This window comes from Vipera berus (assembly GCF_964194415.1).
Source record: "Vipera berus genome assembly, chromosome: 5".
NCBI classification, from domain to species: Eukaryota; Metazoa; Chordata; class Lepidosauria; order Squamata; family Viperidae; genus Vipera; species Vipera berus.
The window spans coordinates 64,719,774-64,737,950 of NC_138207.1; the positions used below are offsets into that span (position 1 = coordinate 64,719,774).

An 18,177-nucleotide genomic window follows, 5' to 3' on the forward strand; every position below is an offset into this window, starting at 1 on the left:
AGTCTTCTCCAGCACCATAGTTCAAAGGCCTCAATTCTTTGGCGTTCAGCCTTTTTTGTGGTCCAACTTTCACTGCCATACATTGCAACTGGGAAGACCATAGCCTTGACTATACGCACTTTTGTTGACAGGGTGATGTCTCTGCTTTTTAGTGTGCTGTCTAGATTTGCCATGGCTTTCCTCCCCAGGAGCAAGCGTCTTTTAATTTCTTGGCTACAGTCCCCATCTGCAGTGATCTTGGAGCCCAGGAAAATAAAATCTGTCACTACTTCCATTTCTTCCCCATCTATTTGCCAGGAATTGAGAGGGCCAGATGCCATGATCTTGGTTTTCTTAATGTTTAGTTTCAACCCAAGTTTTGCACTCTCCTTCTTCACCCGCAACAAGAGGCTCTTTAGTTCTTCTTCACTTTAGCAGGAAGCCTTATACCATTTCAAATAAATGTCCAGTCTCTTTTTAAAAACCTCTGGTGCTGGAGCACCCACAACTTCTGGAGGCAGGTTGCTCCACTGATTAATTGTTCTGTTAGAAAATTTCTCCTTAGTTCTAAGTTGGTTCTCTCCTTGATCATTTCCATCCATTGCTTGTTGTCCTGCCTTCAGATACTTTGGAAAATAGACTGATCCTCCCTTCTTTGTGGCAGTCCCTTAGTTAACGGAACATTGATAACATGTCACCCCAGTTCTTCTTTTCATTAAACTAGACATACCCGATTCCTGCAAACAATCTTCATATGAAGCCAATACATTTTGTATGTAAGCTTATCTTTATGGATCATATTTAGAATTTTTTAGATTTTTTTTCTATAACTACACTGGGACTTTATTAACAATACATTTCTTTTTATCTTTTGCGGTAACATTTCATTAATATATATTTAGAAATGTATGTTTAAAAGTTTTCATAGCCTGTTTCTATTGAGCTGGAACAATTATCATATTTTCCTTAGAAATATCACCTCAGATAATGCAAATTGAATAAATTTCATGGGATTTATTAACTTCATTAATTGAGACCAATCTATGTTTGAAAATAGAGAAAATGTTTTACCAGAATGATTGGGCTAAACAAGAAATCAACTCTTCTAATGGTTATTTTAAAGATGTTGATAAATTTGCATGTTGAATATAATTTATCTGTAATTTTTGCTTACTATATATACAACTGAAATGTGTAGTGATTAAACAGTATGTCCCCAAGGCTCTAGCAGCCTGCAAATACCTATAATTTTAGGATTCCTAAGGGATGCAGTGATTGAATGGAACCAATAGTTCAGTTTTATAAGGGTTAATTGAAAGTAAAATCATGGTTAGTGTTAATCTTTCTCGCTCCTTGTGCTGTGAATAAATCAAGAATTTATATTATATTGCACGTGTGTCAAACTCGCCATATCACATGATGTGTCGCGACGTATCACAACTCTTTTTGCATTGCCGGCAATGGGATGGGCACGGCTTCGGTGTGATGAAACCAGCCCGCGGGCTGGCAGTTTGACATAACCCTGCTATATTTCAAAAAAGAACTTTGACATATTGAAGCCAGTTTGCCTTATGTATGTTTTTAAGAGATACTTTTGAAAATGCTCTTTAAGTAAATCAGAAGCAAAGTGAATAAATACTTGGAAGGAAACAAAAGGAAGTTCAGTAATTACTCCAGAAACTAATTTTAAAGAAAGTATTTGACTCATGACATAAGCATACACCAGTTAAAGCATCATGACCATATCTGCCTAAGATTCCAACTTGAAAATCATTTTGCTTAATATTCTTTGGCATTAAAAAGTCACTTACCAAATTTTATAGTGGCTTCATATCATAGTCAACATTGTGTTCTTGACAATAATATGAAAATGGTTTGTAATTTTTTTCCTTCTGTAATGTATTTTTTCAAAAAAGGTTTCCAGTAGGGATATGCAAAATTCGTAAGTTCAGAACACAATATTATAAAAGCCTCCAAATTATTGTTTCCTCACCTGTACTATGCTGAATGTCCTTCGAAATGGATCAAGGTCTCCTAGAAACAGTTCTCCAGAATACTTCCTTATCTAACAGTTGTACATTTTAGTGGACTCTCATTTAAGTGCTAACTATTGTTCTTAACTTTTTGAGATCAGCTGAAAGAAGGCTATGTACTTCTGCCTATCTGGGCCTACCTTATTTAGCCTGATTTTTTTGTAGTTTCAAATGAACACAAATATACATTTCTCAGTATATTGTAATTCAGGTGTCAAACTGGTAGCCCATGGGCTGGATGCGTCACACGCAGGCCACACCTACCTGACTCCGCAAAGGCAAAAAAATGTCGCGATACATCACGATATGTCATTTGATGTGATCAAGTTTGACACCCATGTTGTAATTGATGGTATGCTGTTGGTGAAGAATCCAGGTGAATCTCAGCAAATTATTACATTGTATGATGTAACATACAGCATGGCTTTTAAAACTTATATATCAGAGATCAAGGTGTTGTGTATGAAGGGAAAATGTAGTGAGTGATTCATGCATGTTAGGATTGATGCTGGTACAAAGGGCATTGCTCAGAATTCCACTTAGCGCCATGGTGGCACAGTGGTTAAATGCAGTACTGCAGGCTAACTCACTACTCACTGCCAGGAGTTCGATTCTGACCAGCTCAAAATTGATTCAGCCTTCCATCCTTCCGAGGTTGGTAAAATGAATAGCCAGATTGTTGGAGGCAAAATGCTGATTATAAACCGCTTAGAGAGGGCTGTAAAGCACTGTGAAGCGGTATATAAGTCAAAGTGCTATTGCTACTGCTATTCTCCACCAACATTTTTCCCAATATTCAAAATCTGGTATATCTTTTTCTCAGATGGTCTCTTTTTATACTGACAGGGTGGAATCAGATACGATTTTCAAAGATAGAAAAATACAGAAAGGTATAATAAATAGTGTTGGGGAAAACTGAGTTTATTTAAGTTTCATTTTAACTTCTGACATTAATTTCTTTGCTCACTATATTTCATCCTTTTTCTGTTCTTATTGTAATTTTGTTTAGCTTAACATGTTAGATACACACAAATACACATGCACACTAAGCTCATTTGTTGAAGTATATAAATTTTTTTGTTCTCCAAAAGGGATTGGATTTTAACATTATTGTCTCTTTGGGGACTGCTTAAAGAAAGCTATGTAGAGCTGCATGCTTCAGGCTGTCTCGCTAAGTTGGTTTTAAAAAAAGAAATTTAATTAAAATCCTATTACAAAGTACTGTGGATCAATGTTTCTAATTCATCAGAGGTCAGTATGGAATGTGAATGACAGCTCCTATCTGATACCTATTTAGCTTATTGTATTTACGGAGTAGATTGTTGGATAGACACTTGTGTTGTAATGAGTGTCAATGTCAAATTGTCATAGACTGATTAGCAGTTTTCTCATAGGCTTGTAGACTGAACCAGAATTGAAAAACTGGTGGATGGCTTTGGAAGTGTCAGTACTCTGTTACAAGTATGCCCTGTTGTTTTGTATGCTAAGGCAGCAGTCTCCAACTTGATATTTTCCAAAGATATATTATTAAGCTTTTATAATATTTTCCAAAGATATATTATTAAGCTTTTATAATTTCCAGCCAGCTTTTCAGTGGAATGCATTGTGTTGGAAATAATATTAGTTAGAAACAGCACTCTAGGTTGAAAATGGAACATTTCTGTCAACTTCCAAATAATACGGACAGTATAGTGTATAATACATCTTATATATTATAATTTAGGAAAATATAGAATGTTTGGACACAATCGAAAATTCAAACATTCTGCAGTGCTTCAATATAATCCCTATGGATAGGCAGCAGAGAAGGTATTTGATAATGTTACTGAATAAGGTACATCCTTAAAATTATGCAGTGTTATGTACTTATAGAATTACTGTATAAAATAGTGTATCTTCTTGATATTTCCTGTTGGCTAAATTAGCTTTCTGAAACTGATCATCTTCTAAATGTGCTGGACCTCATCTTCCATAATTTCCAACCAAAAGGAACAAGCCAGACTGATTGAGTTATGATTCAACACAACAAAAAAGGGACCAAGTTGAACAAAAGTAGGCTAGGTTGTCCTCTGTGTTATATTTTTGCTTGTTCAACATATTGAACTGTACAGTTGGTTTTTGTGATGCCTTTTAAATTTTGTATTTTGAAATGATGTTTAGTAAGATTTACAGTTGTGTTATGAGCAGAATTTTTTTTTAATTCTGATGAGTAAGAAGGGCATTAATGTCACCCTTTCATGGAGACTTTATATATTGATGTGAAATCTTGTACATGCCTTATCAGAAATTGGCCCTAAGGAATTTAATAGGACTTACTCTGAGGTAAGCTTGCATTTGGAATAACTACTTTTAAATCAGAGAACTCTGAAGCAAGTAATGACTTGCTCCAGAGAAGGCATATGTAGAATGAAATTCTATTAAGACAGTTCTGTTACAATGTGCATGTAATGAGGAAGTGACTCAGTTGAAAATACATCTGTAGCAATTTTGTGCTTCTCTAAAAATGATCTAAGAAGAGAGAATTTTTGTTTTATTTTTAAAGGGAGAAAGCACCATTTCAAATGTTAATTTAAAGCTGTGTTGGCAGGCCACACTTTTCATGATTTTGTGAGAAGATAAGAGAGAGGAATTGAAAAGAATGACTAGAGAAAATGCTGATGTAGCTTTTTTTTAAAGCTATTAAGAAAATGAAGACGAATGCTGTCAAAAACTATCCATAGAAGGTTTTTATCTTCTGAATATTTTGTATTCATTGTATATACCTTTGAAGTTGTTTTTTGAAGAAATAAAATTTTGTGCTTTGTTTATTTTCAATTTTTCTTAGATAACCTGTTTATTTAAAAATACCCAAATGTGTTTATATTAGAGGGAATTAAGGCTTGATAATGGATTGTGTCTCATTTCAGAAGCCAATTGATTGGTATATATGATCACTACTGGACATGGAAGTAGGCTTCCATATCAAAATTTCTTCCAGACAAGGTAGAAAAGGAAGGTTGGAGAAAATTGGGCCATACCTATTATTGAGGATGTTGAACCAGTACTGGATGATTATCAAAATTTCAGTTAAAATTTGGAAGCTCTTTGATGACGATGTAAGACACATGACCATCAACCATGAAACCTGCAAACTAAGCATGATCAGCATAGAATGTGGGCATACATATTGGATTTAAAATATTTGCCAGAAATAGGGGATAGAATTATTTTTCAGAAGGACTTGCTGATGAGCTGAGCAATTAATTTGGTGAAACAAATACCCTAGATAATTTGGAAGAACATTCCAGGATAGCCTGATGATATGTATTGGTCGTAGGTTCTTTCGCTCAACACTGCTGTAACCTTGAATAATCCATGGTGGTAAGTTGGGGACTACCTGAACCCACAGCCACCTGGTCTAGGTACAGATGATAGTAGGATATTGTTTCTCCCATCTAGCTTCTCACAATGTGCAGGTATGGGGATTGGACTTTGATAATCTTACTTGCCTGGCCTGGAGTTGAAAGAAATAATTGGTTATCAATAGCATACTGATGATTCTGAACCACATATGGTTAGATGACTTCACTCAACAGTTTTGTGTAGATGTTGAACAGAGGGAGAAAGGCCCCATGGAGCAAGCTCTACCCTCAAACCTACACTGACTGAAAGTGGTCCCAAAGAAAGGAATTTAATCAAGTGATTGAGATTCATCTCTCGTAAGATTAATCTCTAATAAGTAATCTTCCCTACAGAGTACATTTTGTAGTTCTTTCATAAGCAAAATTGGCATCCAGAAGTACCCTTTGTTATTTGATGGCAGGATCTATGCATGTACAATGCTGCCAATCTTTATTGTTCTTACAGTCAGAAAAGTCTGATAGGCTTCTGGAGAAAATGCACTACTTTGTCATTTTCTTCTTCGTCCGATTGGGCAATTATTCTGAAAAGAAGGACAGCATCATCAGTGGGATGCAGATTAATCACTTGCAATTTTGGGGTATGAATCACTCAGGTGAATAGTCAGAAAACTAAAACAAAAGCAATTTACAAGCAAAAGTTTAAAAATTTACACTCATAAAAAACAATTATTTGTAAGAGGCAACTTTTTAAAAAAAAAAATGTTGAAAGACCCCTCCCCGCCCAACGTTTCAGGATATACATGGTTTGTTTTGTGCTCAAATCACTGATATGATAATTTCTAGTTTAAAATATTACAGATTTTGATGTTTTGTGCATAGTTGCTATGTACAAAAAGCAGAACCATTAAGCATTCAGTAGAAGTGTACAGAAAGAAATATCTGCATAGAAATAATCTAGAACAGGGGTGTCAAACTGCCGGCCCATGGGCTGGACGCATCACCAGGAAACCGTGCCCACCCCATTGCCAGCAATGGGGGAAAAGCTCCAATACGTTGCGCGATGTCACATGACATCACGAGTTTGACATGTCTGATCTAGAATCTCAGTCAAATATGTCTGTTTATACTGACTTACTTATGAAATTAATATTTTATGTTTGAGTCTACAAGTCATGTTTAAGCATTGTATTATCAAGTTTTTGTTATGGATATGTGATCAGATATAAGAATTATTTATTTACATTACATTAATATATATACATTTTGGCTTTTTCTTAGCACTTCTATAATTTAAAAAAAAGTGCTACGGTCATAGAGAATTGTTGCTGTTGTTGTAATTATTAGTTCTTACTTCTACAATTTAGCCTTGAATCACTCAGTCATAAAGCTAGGTGACTGTTGATTATTGGCCTAGTGAACCTCTGCCCTGACAAACAGTAATTTCCATGTAAATCCCACAATACCATGATGTACATCTCAGTTGACAACAAGCTAAACTGCAGTCCCCTAGCCTGCTTTATATTGATCAGCTGTCCATGGTTGCCTGGATTTAATATCAATTTGATCGTGCTGATTCAACCTGTTATTTAATTTTGGCAGCATTCAAGATTATTAGTCTCTTACTTAGAATTAAGTGACAAGGATATGATGAGACATATTAATAACATTCCCAAATCTAAAGGCTTCCCCCACCCCCAGTTTCTTTTAAAGATGAAACCAGGTAAAGAACAAGAACAAGAAGAAGCCCTCTATACTACTATCATGAGATCTTTGAGAGTGGCCTTAAACAATTTTCTTGAAAGTGGGAATAATCCTCATATCTGAATGCTAGGAAAGTATCTGTATGCGGGATTATGAAGGATTATTATTATTTATTAGGGATATTATATATATATATATATATATATATATATATATATATATATATATATATATATATATATATATATATATATATATATATATATATATATATATATATATATATATATATATATATATATATATATATATATATATATATATATATATATATATATATGTTTTCTGAGGTTTTCGCAGGTGTTCGTATGTGGATCTTTGGTTATTCGGGTTTTTCCCCGCGTAGAACTAAAGGTGTAGGGCCGACGTTTCGACGGAATCCTATCCGTCGTCATCAGGCTGGTGGCTTCTGCTTCCTTCTTCTGGGAGAAGCATGTGGCTGTTTGTTCCTCTTTTTTAAACTGCCAGAGGGGGTGTGTTCTGTGGGTGGAGGTGTGCTCTGATTGGGTGGGGGAGTAAGTGTGTTCTGATTGGGTGGGAGTGTGTTTTGAATGGTGGGTGTGTTCTGATTGGGTGGGGGTGTGTTTTGAGTGGGTGGGCTGGTCTCAGCTGCCAAGCTGGTGAGTTGTGCTGCTTTTGTTCGGCTTCGTGTTTGTGGTGGTGCCATGTTTTTATAGTGGGTGTCAGTTTGCTTATTGTGTGGTTTGGAGGGGTTTAAAGTGGCTGATGTTGCAGCTGTAGTTAGGTCTCTGTTTTGTGGTTGTGCCTCGTTATCATTGTGGGTTCGGATTTGCTTTTTGAATGAATATATGTGTGTGTGTGTGTGTGTCTCTGTGTGTGTGTGTGTGTGTGTGTGTCTGTGTGTGTGTCTGTGTGTGTGTCTCTGTGTGTGTCTGTGTGTGTCTGTGTGTGTGTCTGTGTGTCTGTGTCTGTGTGTCTGTGTCTGTGTGTCTGTGTCTGTGTGTGTCTGTGTCTGTGTGTGTCTGTGTCTGTGTGTGTCTGTGTGTGTGTAATCCAAATCAAATATCCTTGAATGAGCTTCAAATGAAGGAAGGTGTAGAGGGAGACCTGTTCCAGATTACCAAGGTCCACTTTATATTTACTAGATTAATATTTTTCATACATGGTTTTCAGTGAAAGTACTAATGCAATTGATATTTTCTAGTGGAAATACATATCTGTTTCACGAATTAAGGCAAATATATGTGTCCCAGGAGTAAATCTCTGGTTCTGGTGACCAACTCAAATTCGATCTCACGTATCTATTTACCTGATACTTAACAGAACTTACTTTTGTATAAACATATATAAGAGTCACTGTTAATGTATTAAGCTGAATTCATCTGTTGTTGTTGTTGTTGTTGTTAGTTGCGAAGTCGTGTCCGACCCATCGCGACCCTATGGACAATGTTCCTCCAGGCCTTCCTGGCCTTCCTGTCCTCTACTGTTCATCTGTACAGGAAGTTAAATTTGATATTCTCTCAGTATATCCCCTTTCTGAAATGTGCCCAGCTGGATTTTGTGTATGGCACCAGCCAAGACTTCAGGGCTGGAGGGGCAGGGTAGCAGTCATTTGGGAATCTCTGTTGATCTTCAGTGGTGCTGCTCCACAAGTTGCTGGTATAAGATTCTGTTTTTGAAGATATGCTTCAAAAGCTGCTTATCAACTTTCCTGCTGCATAGCTACCTCCCTGCCTGAACTGCTGGAGGCCAGCTGGGGGTTGGCTGTGAGGATCCCCAGGCTTGAAATCTTGGGGGACTTCCATTTGCCATCCCTAGGGTGGATCTTGGAAGCAGCTTGAGAGTTCAGGGCTACCAGGGTGGCTGTGGGCCTATCCCACTTTATCCTTTGAGTCTGTCCAGGGCAGTGCAACCACAGCATCACCCAGGATGGACATGTACAACTTGGTATCCTTTGCCTTTTTAAAAAAAACACTTTATTTTACAAAGTTACTTAGGTAGTGAAATGGGTGGTGTATAAATTTCACAAATAAATGTTTGGGGGACTTTGGTTAGAGTGCTTTCAATAATAGCTATAAATAAGTTTGTGTCTAAAGTTTTTGCTCATTTGGTGTGGTTTTTTCCCCCTGGCATTTTTTAAAATGCTAAAATAATGATCTTTTTTTTCTTCTTCTCCCTTTTAGCATTCTATAATTATGATGCCCGGGGTCCAGATGAGCTGTCACTACAAATAGGAGACACCATGCACATACTAGAAACACATGAAGGCAAGTGGAACAAATGCTTGTTTCATAATCATTCTCACAATCATTATCATTATTTTGGCTTAGTGTGTCTTGCTTATTTTGGAAAACTGGTTCTATTTTGAGACTTAATGAAATATTGAAACATTTAAATGGGCACTAAAATTAACAGTCACTACACTTTAAACAGGCATGTTATAATTGATGAATAACCTTTGTAAGATGCAAATGTATTTTTTTCTTTTTCTGACAACCCCCCCTCCCCGATGATTAATGTTTGTGTACCTTAATTTGTATGGATCTCTGGTGGTATCGGTTAAGGAGTTAGAAAGGTGATAGATATTCTTGGTACCCTTGCACATAATAAATAGAATCCATCTTTTAAAAGGGGTTAATCGTAAATGCTGAAAATCTAAAAGATACTTATCGTCTAAATTACTTATACTCCTTTGTAAAAAAAATACATGGTAGTCAGCTATTTCAGAAATAACTTTTTATATGCATTTTCTTCATCGTAAATTAAAGCAGCGGGAATGTTTACTATTGCGAGATGTTTAATTAATGAAATGTATACAGAGGCCTCTCCATTTTGTTTTCTTAGCAGCTCTGTGAAAGTGATTTGCCAAAGTTAAATTTTCCATTCTTGAATAGGGACTAGTAGCCAGGAATTTTCAGTAAGATAAGATGATAGGATAGGATAGGATAGGATAGGATAGGATAGGATAGGATAGGATAGGATAGGATAGGATAGGATAGGATACAATTTCTTTATTCTTCCTCTTGTATCCAGCTGTGCTTGCCTACCTTTGAATGTATTATATTTTTAGTCTCCTTTTATCTGCAAATGCAGTGATGGAATCCTTTAACAATTTTATTGATTCTCTCTATTACCGGTACCTCTCCTACCCCCTCCCAGGAAACTTGCTAGAATTATTTTCTTTCTCATCAGTATATACATTTGCTTGCTCTTCCTTTGCTCCTCTTCCTCTAACTTTTAGACATAAATGGAAGATGTTTCCACTGATACAGTACTGTGTAAGCTAGGAAAGACTGCTTGCTTATGATATATACAGTAATGTGTCTTTTGGGTGGCAAATGATATGTATTTCCACCTTCATTTTCTATATGTTTTTTTCTAAAAGTCAAGCTTCATTGTTTCATTGCTGCATAATGATGATAGTTATGTGCTGAGTGGCAGCATAAATTAGATTCTGAATGTATGGTTTACGCTCATGGATTCTATGTCATTCTAATGGTCTTATGTGCATAAATGTACCTATGTAACTCTGTTTTAATTTAATTACTTCTTTGTACTATTTCTAAACTACAATAAGAGAAAAATATGTCTTTTAGCTCAACTCCTCATGACTTTGTGGATATGACATGTACAGTTGCAAGAAAAAGTATGTGAACCCTTTGGGATTACATGGAGTTTTGCATGAATTGGCCATAAAATGCACTCTAAACGTCATCTAAGTCACAACAATAGAAAAACACAGTCTGCTTAAAATAATACTACACAAACATTAGCTGTTGTCATGTTTTAATTGAACATAAGATGGAAACATTCACAGTGCAGGGTGGAAAAAGTATGTGAACCCCTAGCCTAATGACTTCTCCAAGAGCTAATTGGAGCCAGGAGTGAGCCAACCTTGACTCCAACCAGTGTGATGATATTGGATGTGTTGCTGACAGCTGTCCTGCCCTTTAAAAACACACACCTGTTTTGGGTTTACTGGTCTCAAGAAGCACTATCTGATGTGAACCATGCCTCTCAGAAAAGAGCTCTCAGAAGACCTACGATCAAGAATTGTTGACTTGCATGAAGCTGGAAAGGGTTACAAAAGTATCTCCAAAAGCCTTGATGTTCATGTGTCCACGGTAAGACAGACTGTCTACAAATGGAGAAAGTTTAGCACTGTTGCTACTCTCCCTAGGCGTGGTCGTCCTGTAAAAATGACTGCAAGAGCACAGCGCATAATGCTTAATGAGGTAAAGAAGAATCCTAGAGTGTCAGCTAAAGACCTACAGAAATCTCTGGCACATGCTAACATTTTTGTTGACACATCTACAATAAGGAAAACATTAAACAAGAATGGAGTACATGGGAGGACACCACAGAGGAAGCCATTGCTGTCCAAAAAAAAATATTGCAGCACGTTTGACGTTTGCAAAAGAGCACCTGGATGTTCCACAGCACTACTGGCAAAATATACTGTGGACAGATGAAACCAAATTTGAGTTGTTTGGGGAAAACACACAACACTATGTGTGGAGAAAAAAAGGCACAGCACACCAACATCAAAACCTCATCCCCACTGTAAAACATGGCGGAGGGAGCATCATGGTTTGGGGCTGCTTTGCTGCCTCAGGGCCTGGACGGATTGTTGTCATTGATGGGAAAATGAATTCCATAGTTTATCAGGACATTTTGCAGGAAAACGTATGACCATCTGTCTGCCAACTGAAGCTCCGCAGAGGATGGGTGATGCAACAGGACAATGACCCAAAGCATACAAGTAGTTCAACAAAACAATGGCTTCAACAGAACAGAATACGCCTTCTGGAGTGGCCCAGTCAGAGTCCTGACCTCAACCCAATTGAAATGCTGTGGCATGACCTTAAGAGAGCAATTCACACCAGACATCCCAAGAATATTGCTACACTGAAACAGTTTTGTGCAGAGGAGTGGTCCAAAATTACTTCAGATCGTTGTGCAGGTCTGATCTGCAACTACAGGAAACGTTTGGTTGAGGTTATTGCTGCCAAAGGAGTGCACTGTGAATGTTTCCATCTTATGTTCAATTAAAACATGACAATAGCCAATGTTTGTGTAGTATTATTTTAAGCAGACTGTGTTTTTGTATTGTTGTGACTTACATGACGTTTAGAGCGCATTTTATGGCCAACTCATGCAAAACTCCACGTAATCCCAAAGGGTTCACATACTTTTTCTTGCAACTGTAATTTTTTTTTTTGGAAATAGTGTGGTGATGTTTTGCCATTGCCTTATATTTTTTTCAACTTCTTATACTAAATGTCAGTCATTTATATATGGATTTAAACACTTGGAAAAATGGAATCATAATCCCAGAATGGAAGTTTCCTTACAAGACTAGGGCTAAATCATGTCCTCCTCCTTAAAAAAAAATCTGTATGCAAAATTCAAATTGATATTGGTTTATAATATGTAGAAAGGTGATTAGGTACCATAATAAATTATTTATCTTTTTTAAAAGGGAAGACATTTAGTTACTTGCTTCAGTCAGTGTTTGGATATAATTGGTTCATATATACAGTTCTCATTGCGATTTATAATGCACACCTAGCTTCTGGAACTGATTCATTTATATAGATATAGATCTATAAAATGGAGACTGTGGCTCAGGTTTTTTGTTTGTTTGCTTTTTGATACTGATTTGAGCTTAATTCGGCATTTAGCTATTTTTTTTCCAACCGTAGGTTGCAACTGTGAAATAAGAGAAAGACAGTCTATGGCTGTGAAAAGAGAAAATATATTCTTCCTCAGCTGTGCTTCCTGTTAATTCTGATGTCCATAATGTTAGCCCAGGGGTAGGCAACCTTGGCTCTTTTATGACTCATGGACTTCAACTCCCAGAATTCCTGAGCCAGCCATTCTGGGAGTTGAAGTCCATAAGTCATAAAAGAGCCAAGGTTGCCTACCCCTGTGTTAGCCTTTGGTAAGACTGATTGCAATAGGAGTTTTTCTGTGGGGAAGAAGGGGATTGTTATTAGGATTAAGATAATATTCTGACAATATCATAATGATTCCTTGGCATATGCTGAGATGCATAATATTAAACCACTCTTTATTTAAGTCCACATATAATTGTTCTGTATATCCAACCATAATATCACCAATTACTGTGATCTGTACTGAATATAATACATTTTATATTAGCAAATATAATTTGCTAATATAAAATGTACTGTATATGATTTATATTAGCAGTTTTGACCTTGTTCCTTAATGTTTCAGCAAATGAATATATTTTCAGGAGAAGGGCAGCTTGTTCATTCTATTTTAATTGCAACCCTCTTGCTAGAATACTCCAAAGTAAATCAGTTGATGTGTTGATATTTAAGATAACCTTTAGATTACAGAATAAAATTCTCTCTTCTCTGTTTGCCTTCCACCTGCAATAGTACTGTAGCCAAGGTTCCTGAGTGGCAATAAAAAAGAGGAAGAGTGTCCTGTTTCTGCTTTCAATTACTCACTTAAACACAATTGCTATGGTGGTTCACAGTTTACTTAAGGTCATGCCAAGTACCAGAAAAATCAAGAGATCCAGACAGTTCAAATGGATATAAAGATTTTATTGCAAACTTAAGCGCTCTCTAAGAATCTGAACTACTAAAGGTTAAAGCAATTTGGTGGTAAATAAGGAATTCAAGGTGGGCTGGACTTAGACCTCTTGTGGGCAGGAGGTGACTCATGACTGATGATGCGTTTGACCTCTCTCTAAGGCTCAGCCTGGTCATCTCCTATAGGTTAAGAGATAACAAAAGCATGCAAACCAGAATAAAAATGTTTAAAAATTGCTTTTAATGGGAATGCAAAGAACAGTCCAAATTAAGTCCAAGCTTCTGAGAGCCATGTCATTGTTTGTCATTCAATCCAAAGGTCAGAATTATATGAACAGAATTTACAAAAAGTCACATAAGAGCGAGAGATCAGATTATTTTCAGCAGTGTTACTCCCTTGCTTGACAAGCAGCCTGATGTAAAGTCTCTTCTCTCCTCAATACTTGCTGGATGGGTGGCAGGCTGGAAGGCACTACATCAACCTCACCTGACTGCTCAAGTTGTCTGGGAGGTGCCTGTATTAATCAGTCTTAGGTGATTATTGGCTTGGTGTCTCCTGAGATTGACATTCCATAGGTTTAGCTTGAGTAGTTTCTTCTAGATTCAGATTCAGAATCTTGAATCCTGAGCCTGAGTCATGACGGAGAGAGAAAACTAAAAACAATATATTAAATGTGGAACTCCTTTCAAGAAGCAACCAATTAAAAAGGAATAAAGGAAAGAGAAAAGAATGGAAAGAGAAATATCGGGAGGAAAAAAATATAAAAGGATACAATCAGAGATAGAGGGAGAATATGGAAATGAAACAGCAACAAATTTCAAAAACTGTAACAATGATTACAGAACGGGTAATCATTCAGTAAACTCTCATTTGTTTGAACTCCCTGGGCCTGAGCCTGGCATATATAACAGCTTACAGTGCAAAGTTTCTTGCCAAATCTAGGCTGAATGGATATATTTTGTGTGAAAGATCTCCAATTTGTCTGACATAGCACTATGATTCTGAATGTTTATTGTTTGTGAGATTTTATTTTAATTAAAAAATTATCCTAAACCAGAATGAGCTTGCCAGCAATAAAAACACATGATGCTGATCACTTGCAGATGAGTTGCAGATTGGGACGCAGTGAATGAGACATTACCACTTTATTTCTCAAGTATGGCATGTTGTTTCCACAAATGTGAGAAAAGTTTTAATAAGCTGAAATAACTATACTGTAAATATATATAGCCAGTGAAGGCTATCTGAGAAATATCTCATAGGTACCACTGTAGAGTTAACAATGGGAGAGGGAAAGGCCTTATCCATGCAGAAGGATGTGAGGAGAATAGAAGTAGAATTTAGATTGGGTATCACATATTTGTTTGAGCAAAATATTTCAGTATACATCTTGTATAGATTTTAAATAACTTGCTATAAACCAGGAGTCCCCAACGCCTGGTCCTTGGCCCAGTGCCAGAGCTGTGGTGGCTCAGTAGTTAGAATGCAGTACTGCTGGCTAACTCACTCCTCACACCAGGTGTTCGATTCTGAATGGTTCAGGATGGACTCAGCCTTCCATCCTTCCAAGGTCAGTAAAATGAGGACCCAGATTGTTGGGGACAATATGCTGACTCTGTAAACCACTTAGAGGGCTGTAAAGCATGCTTCTGGTTTTGCTGGGCAATGGGAATTATTGCCTTTGGAGAGGGGAAGTTGAATCTTTATTTTTAATACAATTATGCTGAATAAATTAAAATAAAGGCGTTTTCTCAGATACCTGTCCATCTATCATTTTTCAGTAAGGAACCAGAAACCAGGAAATTAATAACTGTTAATAAAGTGCTCTTATATTTCAAAGATACATCACAATTATGAATGGTAATATATTTGGGCAATCTTATTTTCCAATTAGTTTATTGAAACTTATTAAGACATTTTATTTTTTAGGTTGGTACAGAGGTTATACTTTGAGGAAAAAATCAAAAAAAGTAAGTATTTTGTTTCTGTATTAGTGACGTCACTTTTTTTAAAAAAAGTATAGGCATTTATAGTAATCCCCAAAGTGTTTTATTATAGTTTGAAACTTTTTAGATAAAGCAGAAATGTTGTTGATGAAATAAAACTTTTAATTTAGTGCTATTAATTATAACATTAGTTTTTTTTCAAACAAATAACATGAATTTGTTGTATTTACTTCTTAAATAGTAGTAGGTAGATCCATTATATTTTATATCTCTTCTCAAACAAACAAGATTGATTACTAGCCCTTATTTGTACTTATATATTTTTCTTTAAAAATAATTTGAAATTCTGGGCTTCAGTGTAAAAGGAACACATTTAATTGAAATGGCTTCCTTCTTAAATTGGATAATTATTAAAATATATTAGAAATTGATGATGACTCACAGTTTATAAGGATAAGGAGAGGGAGCTTATGGAATGAAGGCTTGTTAATGTGATATAAGCTTTTATTCAGTGTTACAGTGCATCAGTTCAACATTAGGTAGCCTAAAGTGGAAATAAAAATTCCAAACTTTTTCCCTAGATGCATAGCAGAAAGAAAGTTGATGGAGTAGAACATAAGGCTTGTTTTACCTCATTGTTCAAGAGTACAGCAATTTTTTGGGAACAAAACTGTTATTAGCTCTGAAATTGATTATTATCAATGAAACGTTCTTTAAAATTATAACCAAAGGCTCAGTAAGGCTGTTGGTTTTTATAAAGAAAATCTTACTGAACACTTTTCATAGATCATCCAAAAGTTAGGGAAAAAGTATAATGGATCATCATAGACCAACACTTAGAATAGAATGGTCTTATTTGAGATTCTCCTGATATTTCAGATTATCTATCTTATTATTTGAGCCAATTGTTCTGGTGGTATTTGTATTTCAAAATGGATCACTAGAAAAAGGTTATAATTAAAAACTCTACTGGACATTTGGTAAATAAGTAGTAATGAATTTATTTTTCTTACTTAAAAGGGAATTTTTCCTGCTTCGTATATACAACTTAAAGAAGCAATAGTCGAAGGAAAAGGGTAAGTTTTGGGCTTAAAAATAATAGATGAAAATATCAATTATATGATTTTTAATACATTTTGAATATAAATATGAGTGTGCAGAAAAAATGAAGTCTGACATTTATTTTGTAATTATGAATATCATGGTAACAAAATGACAAGAGGAATAATGTTAGACATCAACAGCTTGATTTGCATTTGCCCCCCCCATGTTTTGTTATACAATATTAAGATACTTTAGTTGAGTAAACCATTAGTGTGAAATTTAATTTCCCTAGTTGATATTCCCTGAAAACCTATGTACAGCACGTATCAATGTTTATGAAACTGCTCTTTAGTTTATATATTTCCATGGGCAGCATAGGGAAACAGAAACAAGGTTTCCAAGCAGAATGACCTCTTCTGATTAAGAATAATATTTGCTTCAAACTGTATTGGTTTACGTCATGACTACAGAACTTATAGAGGGGAGAGGAGCACTTTGATAAATTAAAAATTATCATGGGCCGCAAAGGAATATTTGGTGCACCAATCAATTTTGTGGTGGCTAGTCGAACATCATCAGGGCTGGAATTTGCAGCATTGATGAGGCCTGGAAGATTTGGAAATGCCTTGGCAATGTGTCTTTCTGGGTAGAGGCAAATCTTTCCTGTCACAACTATGTTTGGGGCAGCGAATTTATTTATTTATGCACAAGGGGCTTGGCAGGCTCTATGTGGCCACATAGCTTAGACCAGTGGTGGTGAACCAATGGCACTAGTGCCAGAGGCAGCACTCAGAGCCCTCTTTGTGGGCATGCGCGCCATTTCCCCAGCCCCATGGCAGCCAGGCAGCAGGGACAAGACTCCACCCTCGTACCCTGTTGTACGTAGATGCTGCTGCGGGGCGCGGGCCGAGAGCATGGCCGCCATGGCGCTGCTGGACTGCCTGGGCAATCTGTGAAGGTAGTGGGTGGCCCTGTGGATGGGCGGGGCTGGGGTGGGGTGGGGGAGGAGCAGGTGGGACAGGGTGGAGCTGGAGTGGAGCGGGGGCAGGCAGGGCCATTTTTTGGGCACTTGGTCTCTAAAAGGTTCGCCATCACTGGCTTAGACAATAGTTTAGACAATGGAATAGGGAAGAATTATTCCTTCTCCTTCCTTCCTTCCTTCCTTCCTTCCTTCCTTCCTTCCTTCCTTCCTTCCTTCCTTCCTTCCTTCCTTCCTTCCTTCCTTTATTGTATTTACAAATAATTCAAGGTGGCAAACATATCCAACACATATCCTCCTCCTATTGTGCCCACAACAACAACCTGTGACATGGTTTGGGCTGAGAAGGAGTGACTGGCTCAATCTCAATGTCATCCTGCTGGTTTTCATGCCTAAGTTGGGACTTGAACTCATGGTCTCCCGCTTTCTAGCCTAGTGCCTTAACCACTGGACACCACTAAAATAAGAAGGTCAATTAGCACAAGTGCCACCCAGGGTTGACTGCTGTCTCTATTGCTCTTCTCTCTCTACACTATTGACTGCATCTCCAAGGATCTCCTTGG

The 18,177-nt window shown here is 36.8% G+C and overlaps 1 protein-coding gene across 2 annotated transcripts in view; it reads left to right on the top strand.

The window, feature by feature from the left end:
• DOCK1 (dedicator of cytokinesis 1) overlaps window positions 1–18,177 on the top strand; it is a 443,954-nt gene that overhangs the window by 40,237 nt on the left and 385,540 nt on the right. For both annotated transcript variants that reach the window (XM_081328492.1, XM_081328491.1), the window contains exons 2-4: window positions 9,259–9,342; window positions 15,575–15,615; window positions 16,612–16,667. In XM_081328492.1, coding sequence (XP_081184618.1) covers window positions 9,259–9,342; window positions 15,575–15,615; window positions 16,612–16,667 — 181 coding nt within the window. The remainder of the gene's footprint in view (window positions 1–9,258; window positions 9,343–15,574; window positions 15,616–16,611; window positions 16,668–18,177) is intronic.